Source organism: Peromyscus eremicus, chromosome 6, assembly GCF_949786415.1.
Source record: "Peromyscus eremicus chromosome 6, PerEre_H2_v1, whole genome shotgun sequence".
Taxonomy (NCBI): Eukaryota; Metazoa; Chordata; class Mammalia; order Rodentia; family Cricetidae; genus Peromyscus; species Peromyscus eremicus.
The window spans coordinates 103,719,527-103,734,514 of NC_081421.1; the positions used below are offsets into that span (position 1 = coordinate 103,719,527).

At 39.7% G+C, this 14,988-nt stretch overlaps 2 protein-coding genes across 2 annotated transcripts in view; one reads left to right on the plus strand and one right to left on the minus strand.

Moving 5' to 3' along the window:
• Positions 1-1,747: 1,747 nt before the first annotated feature.
• The window catches only part of Aimp1 (aminoacyl tRNA synthetase complex interacting multifunctional protein 1), a 52,088-nt gene continuing 38,847 nt past the window's right edge, over positions 1,748-14,988 (minus strand). Inside the window, exon 7 of the mRNA XM_059266265.1 lies at positions 1,748-1,785. Within this exon, the coding sequence (XP_059122248.1) occupies positions 1,763-1,785 (23 nt within the window). The 3' untranslated portion in view covers positions 1,748-1,762. The remainder of the gene's footprint in view (positions 1,786-14,988) is intronic.
• On the plus strand, positions 4,664-14,160 carry Gimd1 (GIMAP family P-loop NTPase domain containing 1). Its single transcript, XM_059266266.1, has 2 exons — positions 4,664-5,056; positions 13,900-14,160. The coding sequence occupies exons 1-2, from the start codon at positions 4,664-4,666 to the stop codon at positions 14,158-14,160; spliced, it is 654 nt and encodes a 217-aa protein (XP_059122249.1).

Genomic DNA, 14,988 nt, shown 5'->3' on the forward strand with positions numbered 1-14,988 from the left:
GACTCTGGACCAATAGTTAGGGCACCTGCATGGGACTGACCTAGGCCCTCTGCATGTCATGTGTGTGACAGCTGTGTAGCTTGCTGTGTTTGTAAGGCTCATATCATTAAGATCAGGACCTGTCCCTGGCACTTAGCTGGCTTTTGAGAACCTGTTCCGCATGCTGGATTGCCTCACCCAACCTTAATGTAACAGGAAGAGCTAGGTCCTTCCTCAACTTGATGGGCCATGCTTCGTTCAAGCCCATAGGAGGCCTGCCCCTTTCTGAATGGAGAAGGAGAGAATGGGGAGGGAGGTAGATGAGAGTCGGGACGGGAGGAGTTCAGGGAGAGAATGGGAGGAGAGGGGAGAGGGGAAACTGTGGTCAGTATGTAAAATAAATGAAAAAAAAGGAATAAAATAGAATAAAATTGAAAAATAGAATGTTGTAAAGCAATCTCATTGTTAATCAAGTTTCTAAAATTATAAATATTATAATATTTAATGCAGTAGCATATTAAAAAGTGGTGTAACTTAAGTGAGTGATTGCTAATAACTGCTTTTGACACCACAGAGTTCACATGCCAAGGATGCTTCCTTCACTGGTGCTTTTTATTGAAAAAGTGATTCTTTTTTTTTTTTTTTTTGGTTTTTTTGAGACAAGGTTTCTCTGTGTAGCCTTGTGCCTTTCTGGAACTCACTCTGTAGACCAGGCTGGCCTCAAACTCACAGAGATCCACCTGGCTCTGCCTCCTGAGTGCTTGGATTAAAAGCATGAGCCACCACCACCTGGCAAAAGTGAGTAGTTTTGTATCCCAGAAATACCAAGGACTGAAAACTGAACGTTAGCCATTTCTGCTCTGAAATAGTCCCTGAGTCCTTTCTGTTTCCCACTTTGGAAGATTCTGCCAGGCTATAATTCTGAAGTTTCTATTCTTGGCCCACAGGCCATTATCCTCCTGGCTTTATACTCTGGTTTCTTGGCTCTTTCCCTTCAACAATCAGCAGGCTGGCTTTTGCTTTTTTTGTGATTTTTTTTAACCTTATTTTCTCAGGATCTACTTTTTTTTTTTTTTACCTAAAGTAGCTAATTTTTGCTTTCTAACACAAATTTTGGAACCATCTACTTAAAGATAATGAATTTTTAGTCCAACAAAGGATATTTAGAAAAGTCTGTGAAAATACAATTTTCTTTCACACTGATTCAAAACAAACAGAAAGAAAATTGATCAGATTGTTAGTTTAATATTAGTAAATTTTCCTTCTATAAGTCCATGAAATTGGCTCAAAACTAATATTGCATTAGACAATGTGTCTAAAAATCTGCAGATCCAATGACAAGTATAACTATGCTTGTGAACTGTCTTCTTCCTTTTATAACCAGTCGGCTGGGCTGCTGCATTCAGCAAATGAACTAAACTATGACCTTGGAGGTGAGAGATTAAAAAATTAGGGTCTGTGTATGCTTGCTGCTTTCCATAAAAGAACACAGAAACAAAGGCCTGTTTGCTCCAATTCTTTTTTTAAAAAAAATCTACCCTACAATGAATATGTGTTGCTGTAGATTGTTGGATGTCAGTTTACACTTTGAGGAAGCAAATTAAATTCTAGTTGGAAATTCCTTTTGAGGGAACATGCTGCTACTGCCACCTGGGGGAAGCTCTTTTCTGCTTCATCTAAGACAAGTAATGTTCTCACAAAGGATAGAGCCCATTCACATCTTCCTTGTCAGATCCACACAGGAAGAAGTTCCAGCTTTCTCCAGATTCCCTTCACAAAAGAACTACTCAATAGACTTCTTGAGAGCTGTAAGAGAGGACCAGAATGTAATCACAATGAGGCTTCTATATCTTCTATGCAACATGAAAAAGTTTGGGGAAGTATGGGCTATATACTAAGAAGTGGAGAAAGTCAAATTTGAGCTTTTAATATCAAAACAAAACTAATTTTAAAGAAAAATTATTTAATGGTAACTTACACTTAACTGTGTACCTTAAATATGTCATCATAGTTAGTGATGGTTATTTGATTATGAAAATTGCATGTCCTCAAAAAAGCACGCAGGAGATTTTAACAGGTTAAGATGATGATGATGCATTTCAAGTATATGGAAATAAACTAGAGAATTTTTCTCATAAAATTTTGAATTTGTGAATTAAATACTGTTATACACTCTGTAACTATTATACACATATGTTTATTGACATTTTTCATGAAGTAGTGATGTAGCATTTATCAATTAAAATGGAAAACTTATAACTTTGACCAAGAATGTTTCATACTTTTGCTGTAGGAACCTTGTTATTTATTAGAAACACAATCAAAGAGTCTAATTCTGAAAACAGGTTTCAGGAAGTATCTATTAAAATTATAAGCCTGTCAAGTAACGTCAGTAGGCTCTGATTAGAAGACGGCAGCTAATCACTTATAAAGAGGATGTCTGGTAACAGATTAACTAAGCAAAATAACACAGTATCAGTCCCCTGCTGGTACCACGCAGTCAGGAGACTAAAGTTCATTTCAAAGAATACACTCTAACAGTTCCAAGGAAGTCTGTGAAGAATAGGTTTCCAAGACAGCAAAAGGTAAGTGGCACACGGCTGGTTTTAAAATCTGTTAGATCTGTGATTCTGGACTAGACAGCAATGAATGGAACTCAGTGTAGGTGACACACTGAAATGAGCTGCACCAGCTGAGATATACTTGAGGGGCACTGGCAACAGTGACATTTTGTTCAACTGTGTGGTTCCTTGAAGGTATTTGTGGTAAGATCTGGAAATACTAGGGTGAGGGACCTTAGAGAACAAGTAGGCTACTTAACACCATAAAATAGAGTTGTAGATCACAAGCAAAGTAATCTATTCCATGTTGAAGTGTCTTTATGATTCAGCAAATTGAGGTCAACTGACAGGTGGCCAGTAGTTTTCCTCATCAATCAATGGAAGTGACCAATGACCTTAAAATGCTCTAAGGCTTACGCAGTGCATGAGAACTGACAGCACACCATACAGGTTCTTCAAACGGAAGTTCTTCCACTTCCTAAATGAACTGCAGAGTTTTGTCAAAGAGTCCACACTTCCCAGTGATCAGCCATGCAATGACTTGTTTCCTAACAGAAATCACAAGTAGCTCTCCTCTCAGATTGTTTCCTGGTTGTAAAACAATGTTTCATAAGGAGAAGCAACAGCCGTCTTTGGCAGCATTTATATTTCCTAGGAGAAAAGCATTCCGGAAGCAGGGAAGAGGGAGTTTCCCCGTTGGCACTTGTACATTCAGGGAGTGAGGAGATGGGCAAGTGGTGGACACCACTAAAATGTCGAACAGGCAATTCTCTTTCGAGAAACACACGCTCATGCTCTTAGGTTGGCCTTACTTTGTTCATAAGTATCTCTCTTTCTCTTACTACTTTAAAACTGCGGGCTTTAAAACTATATTAGAATCACTTTTAATTCTAAGTCTGATTTTTAAAAATTAAATAATACAGCACTGAATGGAGCTGGACATGGTGGCTCATACCTGTAATCCCTGCACTCCGGGCAGACGAATTCAGGTGAATAGCCACAAGTTTGAGATCAGTCAAACTACATAGTAGTTCCAGACAAGCCTGCCAACCTGAGCTATAGAGTGAGACTCCTGTTTCAAAGGGGAAGGGGGTGCTGGAGAGATAGTTCCATGGCTAAGAGAACTGACTGTTCTTCCAGAGGACCATGGTTCGAGTCCCAGCACCCATATTGAGTGGCTCACAACCATTCTTAATTTCAGTTCCAAAAGATCCAACACCCATCTTCTGGTCTCTGTAGGCAACAGGCATGCATGTGATACACATACATGTATATAGGTGAAACACTTATACATATAAAAATAAATAAATTGAAAAGAAAATTTAAGGAAAGAGAAAAGATAGTCAAAAAGGCTTTTTCTTCCACCATTGTGTTTCTTTCTACTTTTTCAACAGGGAGTGAATTTTAAATCTTCCCCATGGGTTCCTGAACTCAGTGATCTCAATCCCAAAGTCTCTCTTCCACCACACTGAGGCATCAAAATGTTCTTCCTGAATGAGTTTATTTTCATGGGATTTGGCTTCTCCCTCTTTTTCCTGCTGTCATCCCTTCCTTAGACATTTCTCACTTCTATTTGGTTTTTCTCTATTTTCCCACTGTTACTTACTATTGTCCCCATCCCCACTGTCTGTGTGACATCTGAAATGGAGCACATGGACCTACTTAGGTCACTACAAAGGAGGAGGAAGCACATCACAGGCAGAACAGGAAGCTCTCCATCCATGGATGCTGCATCTGTAGATTCACTCAGTCACAGGCTGAAAATATTCATTAAAAAAGTCTGTATTGGCCATGTAGAGGCCCTTTTTTTTTCTTGTCATTGTTCCCCCAAACAATATAGTAGGACAGTACTTACATTGCACTGTTAGAATTATACTAAGTGAATCTAGGTATCACTTAGAGTATTATAAAGGGTGCTGAGCACAGGTTATATGAATACTACGTCATTTTATATAAGCAACTTGAGAATGAGCAGGTTTTGGTGAACACTGAGGCAGTGAGTCATTTCCCCCAGACACTGAGGGACAACTGTACACAGAGTATCCCAAGCCAGGTCAGAGGCTACATATTGGGCAAGTATAGATACCTGACTCTCTTTGTGGTGCTCTTATTTACCCACAGCTATGACAGACACCAACAAGATGACCATCAATTTGGCTGTCTTTGGCAGGACTCAGAGCGGAAAAAGTTCTGCGGGGAATACTCTTTTGGGAAGTGCTGACTTCTACAGCAGTTTCTCTCCGGGCTCTGTAACCAAAGACTGCCACCTGGGCCGCAGCTGTCACCTCCACAGCTTCATGCGTCGAGGAGGGCAAGAAGTAACCCTGCAGATACAGGTATTGGACACTCCAGGGTATCCACACAGCAAGCTGAGCATGAGACATGTGAAGCAAGAAGTCAAGAAGGCCCTGGCACATCACTTTGGACAAGAGGGTCTCCATCTTGCTCTGCTCGTCCAGAGAGTGGATGTGCCTTTCTTCGGACAGGAAGCACCTAATCCAGTCCAGTTGATCCAGGTAATACAAAAGTGCAATTATGCTGGCATCGTTATTGATTCAGGTACTATAATGATGCAATTATATTGGCACCATTATTCCCATGGGGGGGGGGAATTATCTGCATAGGCAAGGCCCAGGAACAAACTGGCTCAAAAGATACTTGAGCTACAAAGTGCAAGCCCTATAACAATAGTCAGTAAAAAGTGACTTGATTTTCTACTGGTTCTATTTTGTAATTTCCTTTGGAGTCATGGTTCTCAACTTCCCTAATCCTGTGACCCTTTAATACAGTTCCTCATGTGTGACTCCCAACCATAAAATTATTTTATTGCTACTTTGTAGCTGTAATTTTGCTACTGTTATGAATTGTAATGCAAATATCTGATACACTGGATGCCTGACAAGAGGCACCAAGGGGTCACAACCCACAAATTGAGAACCACAGTTTTGGATCATAGACAGAAATTTCTAGACACTAATTTCCAGAAGGTAAGCCTTAAATCCTTAAGAACCTTGATCTTGAGTAAGTTTGTACAAGGTAACCCTTGGACTATCTGCACCAGAATCAGCTGGGCAACTTGTTGAAAACACAGACTCACCCATGACTATTGAAATAGCATCTCAAGAGTGAGACTTGCATGTCTGTATTTCCATGTTGTTATATAGAGTGAGACTTGCATGTCTGCATTTCCATGTTGTTATATAGGTTTATTAAAACAAGGTGGGTTCAAAACTACCACCTGAATACCCACACACCATGCAACATCAAGGGGGACAATTTGCTATAATTCATCAACAAGTGCATTTTTACCCACTGATGGTGCTGAGCACTTGTAGGGACAGGAGACCCGATTACAAAAAGCTTATAATCTAGAAGAGGCAAATAAATGTCAGAAATGACAATGGTGTTAACTCCAAAGTAGTGTAATGTGTAAGAGGAGTTATGCAAGACTTAGCATCAAGTAAATGCTTCAGGAAGACCATGCATAATGTAGGACAGTACTTACATTGTACTGTTAGAATTATACTAAGTATAATTTAGATATCATTTAGAGTATTATAAAGGTACTGAGCTTAGGTTATATGAATACTACACCATTTTATATAAGTAACCTGAGGACAAACAGGTTTTGCTAAATGCTGGGGCAGTGAGTCATTCTCCCACAGACACTGAGGGACAACTGTACACAGAATATCCCAGGCCAGGTCAGAGGCTATACATAGATACCTAACTCTCTTTGTGGTGCCTTTGTTTATTCACAGCTATGACAGATGTTCAGATGAAGGACTTTCCCCCTTTAACAGGAAATGACAAAAGATTGATCCAAATGGCAGATACACAATGTGTAAATACAAGAAAGAAATCTGCAGTTTCCCATGTTTTCCTGCCACAGCAGCCATAGAAATTCTCCATTCCAGTCATGAACTGCAAAGACTTTAGACAGAACCTAAATAATACATGCTGCATCTATTTATACTCATTTATTTGTTCATTTATCATTAGTTACTAAGTCCGGAGCTTTATTTATTAGACAGTCCAGCAAAGGAGTTAGGTAAGGAGAAGGGCTTTGGAGGAATAAAGAGTGTATATATGAATACTACAAGGAATAGTGTAGGGAAAAGGCCAATATATAATTACTTACAATTCCTAGAAATTATTCATTGACCTGCTCCATTCTGGCCTAGCTCTTGTTTCTCTAGAGAGGGTTCACTCAAATTTATCTGCTGAGCCTGACCAGTTGGGACTGCCCTCGTCACTGTGTTCAGATAAAGGACTTTCCCCCTTTAGCTAACATTTAAGACAGAAGATTGACCCAAACAGCAGACACACATTTTGTTTCTCGGTGGTTATGCGTGTTTGTGAAGTTTGGGGGAAATCCATGTGCGTAATTACAAGAAAGTAGTAGTGGAAACCTTAGAGTGACAAGAGCAAACCATTCACCTTCCAACTCCTGAAGATTCAAGGCATGTTGTCAACAGTAAACAAGATGTTGTTTACAATATGAAATCTAAGGTAAACAGCTCCCCACCCCACACTATGAAAACCTGTATTTCAAAGCATTTCTGGTAGGAATCAAGTAGCAGGAAACCTGCACCCAAACATCAGGATAATTTTAAGAACAGATTTAACATCCACTTAAGGCTGCTTTACATAAGTTCAGTAAATTCACAAACACCTACTTCTCAAAAGCCATCTTGGTTCTCTCCATATATATCATTATTCTTCCCTGTGATACACTATGCTGAGGCCAAAAGGATTATACATTTTGAAAACAGATTCTTCCAGTGTTAGTATACAGAACATTATAATCCACTGTTCTGCTACAAGACAATTTAACTCACCCTTGTCTCTTTTGAAATGGGACCTGCATAACTTTCTCCAAAAACTGTCTTCCTTAAGTCATTGTCTATGTCAGGAGTTGAAGATGAATAAGAGATGGGTGTGAACAAAGTTCAGATCCTATTTTGTTTTGTTTTGTTTTCTAGGATAAATAATTTCTCTTTTTTTTCCTGAATATCAGCTTGGGGTCCCTCTTGCTCTTCCAGTGGTGGTCTCTGAGGCCCAGATGAATGCTTACGACTTTCTTCCTGAAGGTGCCTCAGATACCCATGGCAGCCAGCTGTATGTGCTCACAGATCAGGAGCAGCTGCCAGATGTCTTGATATTCGACAGGACCAAGAGCAGCTGTTTAAGGGGTTGTTAAGGTTCATGGGTTCCAGGCATTCCCTGGATTTCGTTTTCTTCTTGGCTGATAAACAAGGAGAATGGAGTAACTGTCCTTTCCCTTTCCGGGTAAGGAGAGGGTCCTGGCATGGAAGGACTGGCCTCGTCCTTCCTGTGTCTTTCTGTTGTCTCCTGGTTTGTGCTTTAATATTGTGCTTTAATATTTGTCATAGGCTGCCAGCTGTGATGATTAAAGCATTCCTCCAAATGATCTTTTTCTTTATTTATATTAGGTCCATACTAGAGATGTCAGTGAGTTGTATCCTCCAAAATGGGGAAGGAAAGGAATGACTCATGTGAGTGTTAGTGGGAATATTATTTGAATGTTAAGAAGAAAATCCACAAATGTATCAGAGAAGACATAATACAGTCTCCTCCAATAAAGACCCAGCATGAGGGAGACAAAGTCGCTCTAGGGACTGAACCTATGAGCTGACTAGAGTTTATATTCTTTTGTACAATCATGGGCAGTATTACTATTGTGAACAAGCAGGCTTCGAGACTATATTTTTGTCTTAGAATTAACCACTCATCTGTCGATGTTGCTGGTGGTTGCTCATAATACAACAGGCTCACAAAGGCCAGCGATGGGCCTGCACATACTAGACAAATCTCATGGGTCTATTCAGCAGTTAGAACTTACTCAAAGATAAGCCTGATGTTACTAGCCTTTCTCGGTTTTAGAGTCTCAGTCCCATCACCAAAGACGCTGATTTTATTGGCACTAAAGACTTCTACACACTAGTGTTAGTAAATCTGGCATGCTTAGCGCTGAGATCGCCTTACAAAGGAGAGCCCCCGAAAATGGCAAAGCAGCACTGTTAGGACTGATGCTCATGTACGCTGGATGACCACTCATTCCAGTGAACCACAGAGAGGAGTGGCTTATTACAGAGGTGAAGGACAGGCTTTCTGTGTCCAGGCTCCTTCTTAGCTGCTTGTTTGCACCATGACCTTGGGCAAGTAACTTCTCTGAACCTCATTGGGTAGCAGCAAGTGATGAGAGTATCTACTTAACTGGTTTCCTTTTGGATTGTGACATGATCTCAGCAGTAGGAAATCCTTTACCTAAGATGCTGGCATGTAAGTGCACCATAAATGTTTAGCTGTGGGAATTATCATTTTATATTATGATTAGTCAAGGCTCTGACAGGCAGGGACCTTTTCTTAACATTTCATAAGGCCTGCCAATAATCAGCGATGTGACCACGTGACTTCCATCAAGCCATTTAACATCACAAGGCCTTAATACTCTCGTGTTTAAAATGAGACGATTTGGATAGATGCTTTCTAGTGTTGAATAATCCCTGAATCTGACTTGAGGAGTTTTCATTCAGCTTTGACTACCTGGGAAGGAAAATGTGGCACTTTAAAGAGAGATGAGACTAAGGGAATAGCACACACACACACACACACACACACACACACACACACACATACACACACACACACACACAACCCTCTTGTTCCATGATAACTTTTTTCTCAGCTGATGTAATTGTTGGCTTTTTTCTAAAGTTTCCCCCTAAAAAGTCCAGATGCTATGATTTCATCAACCACAAACAAATGGGGCAGGGCTGGTGAGGTCCTGAGAAAATGAACCATTCCTGGAAAACAAAGTTTATATTCTAACTAGTTGTCCCAAAAGGACTAGATGGACTCATACCTGTGAGCACCATGAAACCAAACAATCTGTGGTTGTAGCATTTTCATTTGGCTTAGTAATATTTTTAAACTATTAACACCAGATAAATTACTTTTACTTATTCTGCCTTTGAATTTCTTTTGAGACATTGATCAACTATGATTGTTCATTCTCTGAGTCCACAGAGAACATGCTTGGCCACTGACATGATGACTATCTCCAAGTGACACTATTTTCAAACATTCAACTGTTTTTTGGCCAAAGACCAATCTAAAGATTACAAAGTAAATCAGCCATTCTTTTCTGGTTTGGGCAGTAACTCAAAAGTGAATTTTCTCTCACAGTTTAAGAGATAAGTATCCTTTCATAAAAAATTACCAGTCTATAAGGACTTCCTCATGGCTGAACACTTGGGCTTGTGAGTGGCATGGAGTTCAATGCTTCCACTCATCTGTCCTGAATGAGATAACTTTGAAGTATAGGAACCACTTGAAGGGGAAAGGGGGGAAGGCATGTTGTTGCAGAAAGCCAGGAACTGAGAGAATTATGCTACTTACTTTTTAAAGTATTAACTTATTAAGAAAAGAATCATGTTATGATATGTACATCCAGAAAGGGATGTTGTACAAAATAATATTTGAGCATCTACTTCTATTACGATGACAACTCAGAACTATTTCATGGCAGGTATGGTCTAGGTACCAACCAAAGCCATCAGGATGGTGGGTCTGGTGGTGCTCAAGGGCCAAGAGCACAAGTTATTTACAAACTTGTACATAAACATCTTAGTATCATGACAATCAGTATGGCGTAGTAATGGTACACCGAGGCTCTAAATGTGAGAAACTTTCAGCTACAAGTGTGATCAAGGGTCAACATCTGGACCTGAGTGGAAATAAGATACCAATACCATACAATCCCTACCCTTGCATTATGTTAATTCTTTATTTTATTATTATCTATCATCATCATTATTAGGCTATGTGTATGTATTTATGCACAGGGGCCATAGTATGAATGTAGAGGTCAGAGGTCAACTTGGCTTTTGCAGGAGTTCTGAGGATCTAACTCAGGTCATCATGTTACTGGAATTTTGGGGACCCTTTCATAGTGACCTCATGAAAAAGGGGAAACCCAGGTCCCTTCTTGGGGATCTTAGTCTCAATAATATAATTTAAGAATGATTCAAACAAAAGCTCAAGGAAATTTTTATTAGAGCTAAAAAAGCAAATTAGAGCGGATAAGTCGCGAACCTCAGCAGCTACTTAAAGGAGCAGAATGGAGGAGGGAAGGGAAAAGCCATGCCCTTTAAACCAGTGTGGAAGTCGGACATACGGTGGGAAAGCGGCCACTTGGTGGGAAGGATGCTTTAGAGAAAGAGTAAGAGAGCCTCCAAACGCTGGGGAAGCTCCAAGTGTTAGGGAGAGCATGCTTTTAAAAGAGACAGAAGGAAGCATGGCCATGGCCAGGTAAGCTATTGCACTGTGAGTTGGGGATTCTGGGAAGGAAAGGCACAGCATCTCATTAAAAAGAAAATTATTTCACCTATTGCTTTAGCATGACTTAGGTGAGTTCACCTTCCAAGAGGTGGTCCCTTGGCCTGGCCTAGCTGGGACATTAGGTCTCTACTCAGGCCAGAGAGCCTGTTCTCTTGATGAGAACAAGGTTTCTCCCAGTGAGGCTTTAGTGTTACCCAGACAAACAGGCTCAGACTGTAAGCACTTTTATCCCCTGAGCCATCTTGCAGGCCCATGCTAATTCCTTTGTAGCAAATAACAGGTATTTATTGTCTCTTAGTTCATGAGGTCAGAAGTCTGAAATCACAGATTTGGCAAGGTTTGTTTCTTCTGAGAGCCGAGAGCAAATGATGTGTCCCAGGCCTTCTCCTGGACTATTTTCTCCTGTACACGACTATTTCCAGGGTCCATGACCTTCTCCTTATATTTGTGTCTCTGTTTAAATTTTCCTGTTTTATAAGGACATTAATAATTTTGGACCAGGAGCTAACCTAATGACTTTTCCTAAATTAATCACATCTTTATGACATTCTTTCCAAATAAGGTCACATTCTGAGGGACTGGGGACTGGGACTTGGCATATGAATGAGGGGGAGGACACAGTTCAACCCTAATGTCACTGTTCATGCACAGTGCCGCCTGTGTCTCCTCTCAATCAGAGATATGTACAGCACACTGCAAGCACAACAGAGTCCTACGAATATCCTTTATTCTGACATGCCATGTGTTGTTGACATCAGATAGACACTTAGATTTATAGAATTATGGTCTTTAGTGGTTGAGCAAACACGAATTTTCAAATGAATCTGGATTGAAAAGCACACAAGAATGTGATAAATGAAGCTCAGCTTTGAACAATCCTTATGTATTTACTGTTAAGATAATGTTATCTGATAGACTGATCCTGAAAAGTCAGCTCATGTTTTTTGAAACAGGATGTTTTAGGAGAACCTGTAACTCTGTAACGTAGGCAGACAAATTCTGATGAGGTACAGGATGTTTTCAGGAAACCTCTAACTCTGTGGTGCAGGTAGACAAATTCTGATAGGTACAGGAAGTTTTGGAGAAACTGTAACTCTGTAATGTAGGTAGACAAATTGTGACTAGGTAAGAACAAACAGGTAGATTCATCCCTACAGAAATTTGCTGTGATGCAGAGTGAAGGCACAGACTGTAAGAAATCTACCACAGTGAGCTATAAAACTCAGAAGCACAGGATTGTGTCCCAGAGAATAAAATTCAGAACTGAACTCCCAAAACCAGACTAACTAAGACTGCTATTTGACTCAACAAAGAGGATCCAAATTCCAAAATATCCAGCAGACATTGCCGAGAGTTCACAGTGTGCTGGAACCCTGGGATGACAATGCAGACACTAAATTTCAGTGACATATGTATAAATTAATGGCTCTGATAAAAGCCAGACTGTTCCCAGGAGTTGTAATTAGTATTCATAGCCATAGATAGCTCTAAAATCCCTGTCTCAGAGTTTTCATATTAAACCTGCTTGACCTAATTTCCTCCTTCACTTCCTCTTTTCTTTACTCCTTCCCTCCCACCCTTCCCTTCATTTTACTCCACCATAAATACCAACCATGTCTCTGCTGTATACAGTGAGACATAGCTTTCCTGTGTCAATGAAAACATTACTAATGTATAATTCAACCTCTCCATGTGTCAGTTTTCGATAACACAACAGGAACAGTAATAGTATTATGGCAAAGATTCATGTTGAACATCAAAAAGTTATACATGGCAAAGCATGGTGGTGCTTGCCTCCCTCCAACCCAGCACTAGGGAGGCAAAAGCAGGATTGGTATGTTCGAGGTCAGCCATGGGGAGCAGAGAAAGACTCTGTCTCAGAAAACTCAAACCACATCAAACCAAACTGAAGTGAGAAAGAGCAGGAGGGGAGAGGGGAGGAGGCAGGAGACTAAAGGAGATTGCCCATTTTAAAAGTTTAGCATAATATCTGGCACTAATTCTTCATTTTTTTCTGTTTGCTTTCTTCTAGATAGAAGTCCTTGCTATCTCTTGTATTCATTCACAGACATTTTGCATTTTTAATAAAAGTGTTACAAACTGGTAAATATATCAGTCATGGGAGCATATAGAAGGGAGAAAATGTTACTTTACTGTCAGTTGGTTAAGATTTCATGTAAGTTTGGAAACATTCAAAAGTTGATGGTTACTCCTAGATGCCTTTTGCATTGGATGAGCAACATGCCACATGCCGTGGTTTCTGCTTTATATCAGCTAATTTTTACTAATCAAGGAAGAATTTATTGCACAACCAACTCGCACATATCACTAAACAAAGGGACAACAGTCTTCAGTGCTTTTCAAGCACATTAGAAGAAGCCATTTGATAAATTGCCTTTGATTCCAGGCATGTGGCAAGAGGAACATGAGGATTACAGTAATCTTGTGTAGCTGTTCCAACTCACCAAATGGATTTTGATCTTAGCTTTTCCGTTACTTGTCATCTAGTTAATCAATGAAGCATAACCAGATTATGTCATTTTAATCCCTTAGTAGATAGTTTAGTGGTGATAACATGACAGAAAAAAAAAAAAGATGCTGTAACAATTGCCTTGCTCAAGGTAGCACTAATTAAAGGAATTGAGTGGTTCTAACGGGGTCTGGTTGTGAAGTAAGTATAAGCGACCACTGAGTGCGGGCTACATTCAGTGTAGCCAGATGCTCTGCAGCATTAAGTTTTTGCATATCAATTACAACAGCAAAGTAAAACAGTGAACTAAAGCCTTTTGTTGTTGTTCAGAAACCTCATCCATCTTCCTCAATGTGTTAACAACACTTGAGCTCATAGCCACTTCCTATTACATATATCAGCTTTCAGAAATATCATGACACATGGATCTGTTGGCTAATGACACTGGATTAATAACGGCTTTGCTCATGTTTGAGGAATAGAGTCCAAGGCAAATAGTCATTTAACTTCTCTCTCTTTCAGGAACTTCTGGGAGATTCTTGGAAGAATTACACTGCTGTTCTTTTTACCCATGCAGAAAAAATAGAAGAGGCAGGGATCAGTGAAGATGAATATTTGCATGAGGCTTCTGATACACTGTTAACTCTGCTAAATTCTGTTCGGCAGAGGTATGCTTTCCTGTATGAAAAAGGTAACTTGTGCAATGAACAAAGAATTCAAGTCTTAGAAAGAATCATGGAATTTATAAAAGAAAATCATTATCAAGTTCTTAGTTTTACATAAAATTTAAGTGAAAAGAAAAGAGCACTGGGTATCAGTTAGGGTATGGAAATCTGATTTTAAAATCTGCCTTTGTTCACATGAATATTGGAAATGAGAACTGTATTGCTGTATAGCCACTTTGGAAAATTATAAATAAAAACTAATACCAAGGATTCAAGATGTCAAAATTATACTCATGAGTATTTATCTAACAGAAAGTATACATTTGTGCCTTAAGATACATATACAAGAATGCTCATGGTGGCACCATTCATAATAGTTAAGAACTGAAAACTATCCAAATGTTCATTAATAGAACAATGTGCAAATTATAGTACATTAATACAGTGAGGTGTTATAGTAATGAGAATGAACAAACTCAGTTGGTTGTAACAGTAGAATCAACTGTTTAACTACAATGTCAAGAGAAAGAAGCCAGATATGAAGTGTGCTTTGTGACTCCATTTATATAAAGCTCAGAAACAGTCAAAACTAATGCTACCTAACTACTCTGGAGGTAGAAGTGCTGGGGATCAGGAGAGCAAAAGGATACTGTGGGGTAGCTTCAGAGATTTTGACAATGCTATTTTCTGGTTTGGATGAAGATTCATAGGATGTGTACCTTGTGAAAATGGAGAAAAATTTCTTGTAGGTTATGAGCCCCTCACTATATTTTTTTTATTAAGAAAAATTTTTCATCCATTTTATACACCAATAAAAGATCCCCCTCTTCCCTCCTCCCACCCTCCCCAGCCTCCCCCCCAACCCATCCCCCACTCCCTCCCACAAGAAGGCAAGGCCTCCCATGTGGAGGCACATTCAGTAGAGGCAAGTCTAAGTCCTTCCCCC

Excerpts from the sequence above, each read along its gene's own strand:
- Gimd1 (XM_059266266.1), top strand. The coding sequence starts at position 4,664 with ATGACAGACACCAACAAGATGACCATCAATTTGGCTGTCTTTGGCAGG. Across the intron at positions 5,057-13,899 it reads ATCCAGTCCAGTTGATCCAG|GAACTTCTGGGAGATTCTTG; the intron begins GTAATACAAAAG and ends TCTCTCTTTCAG.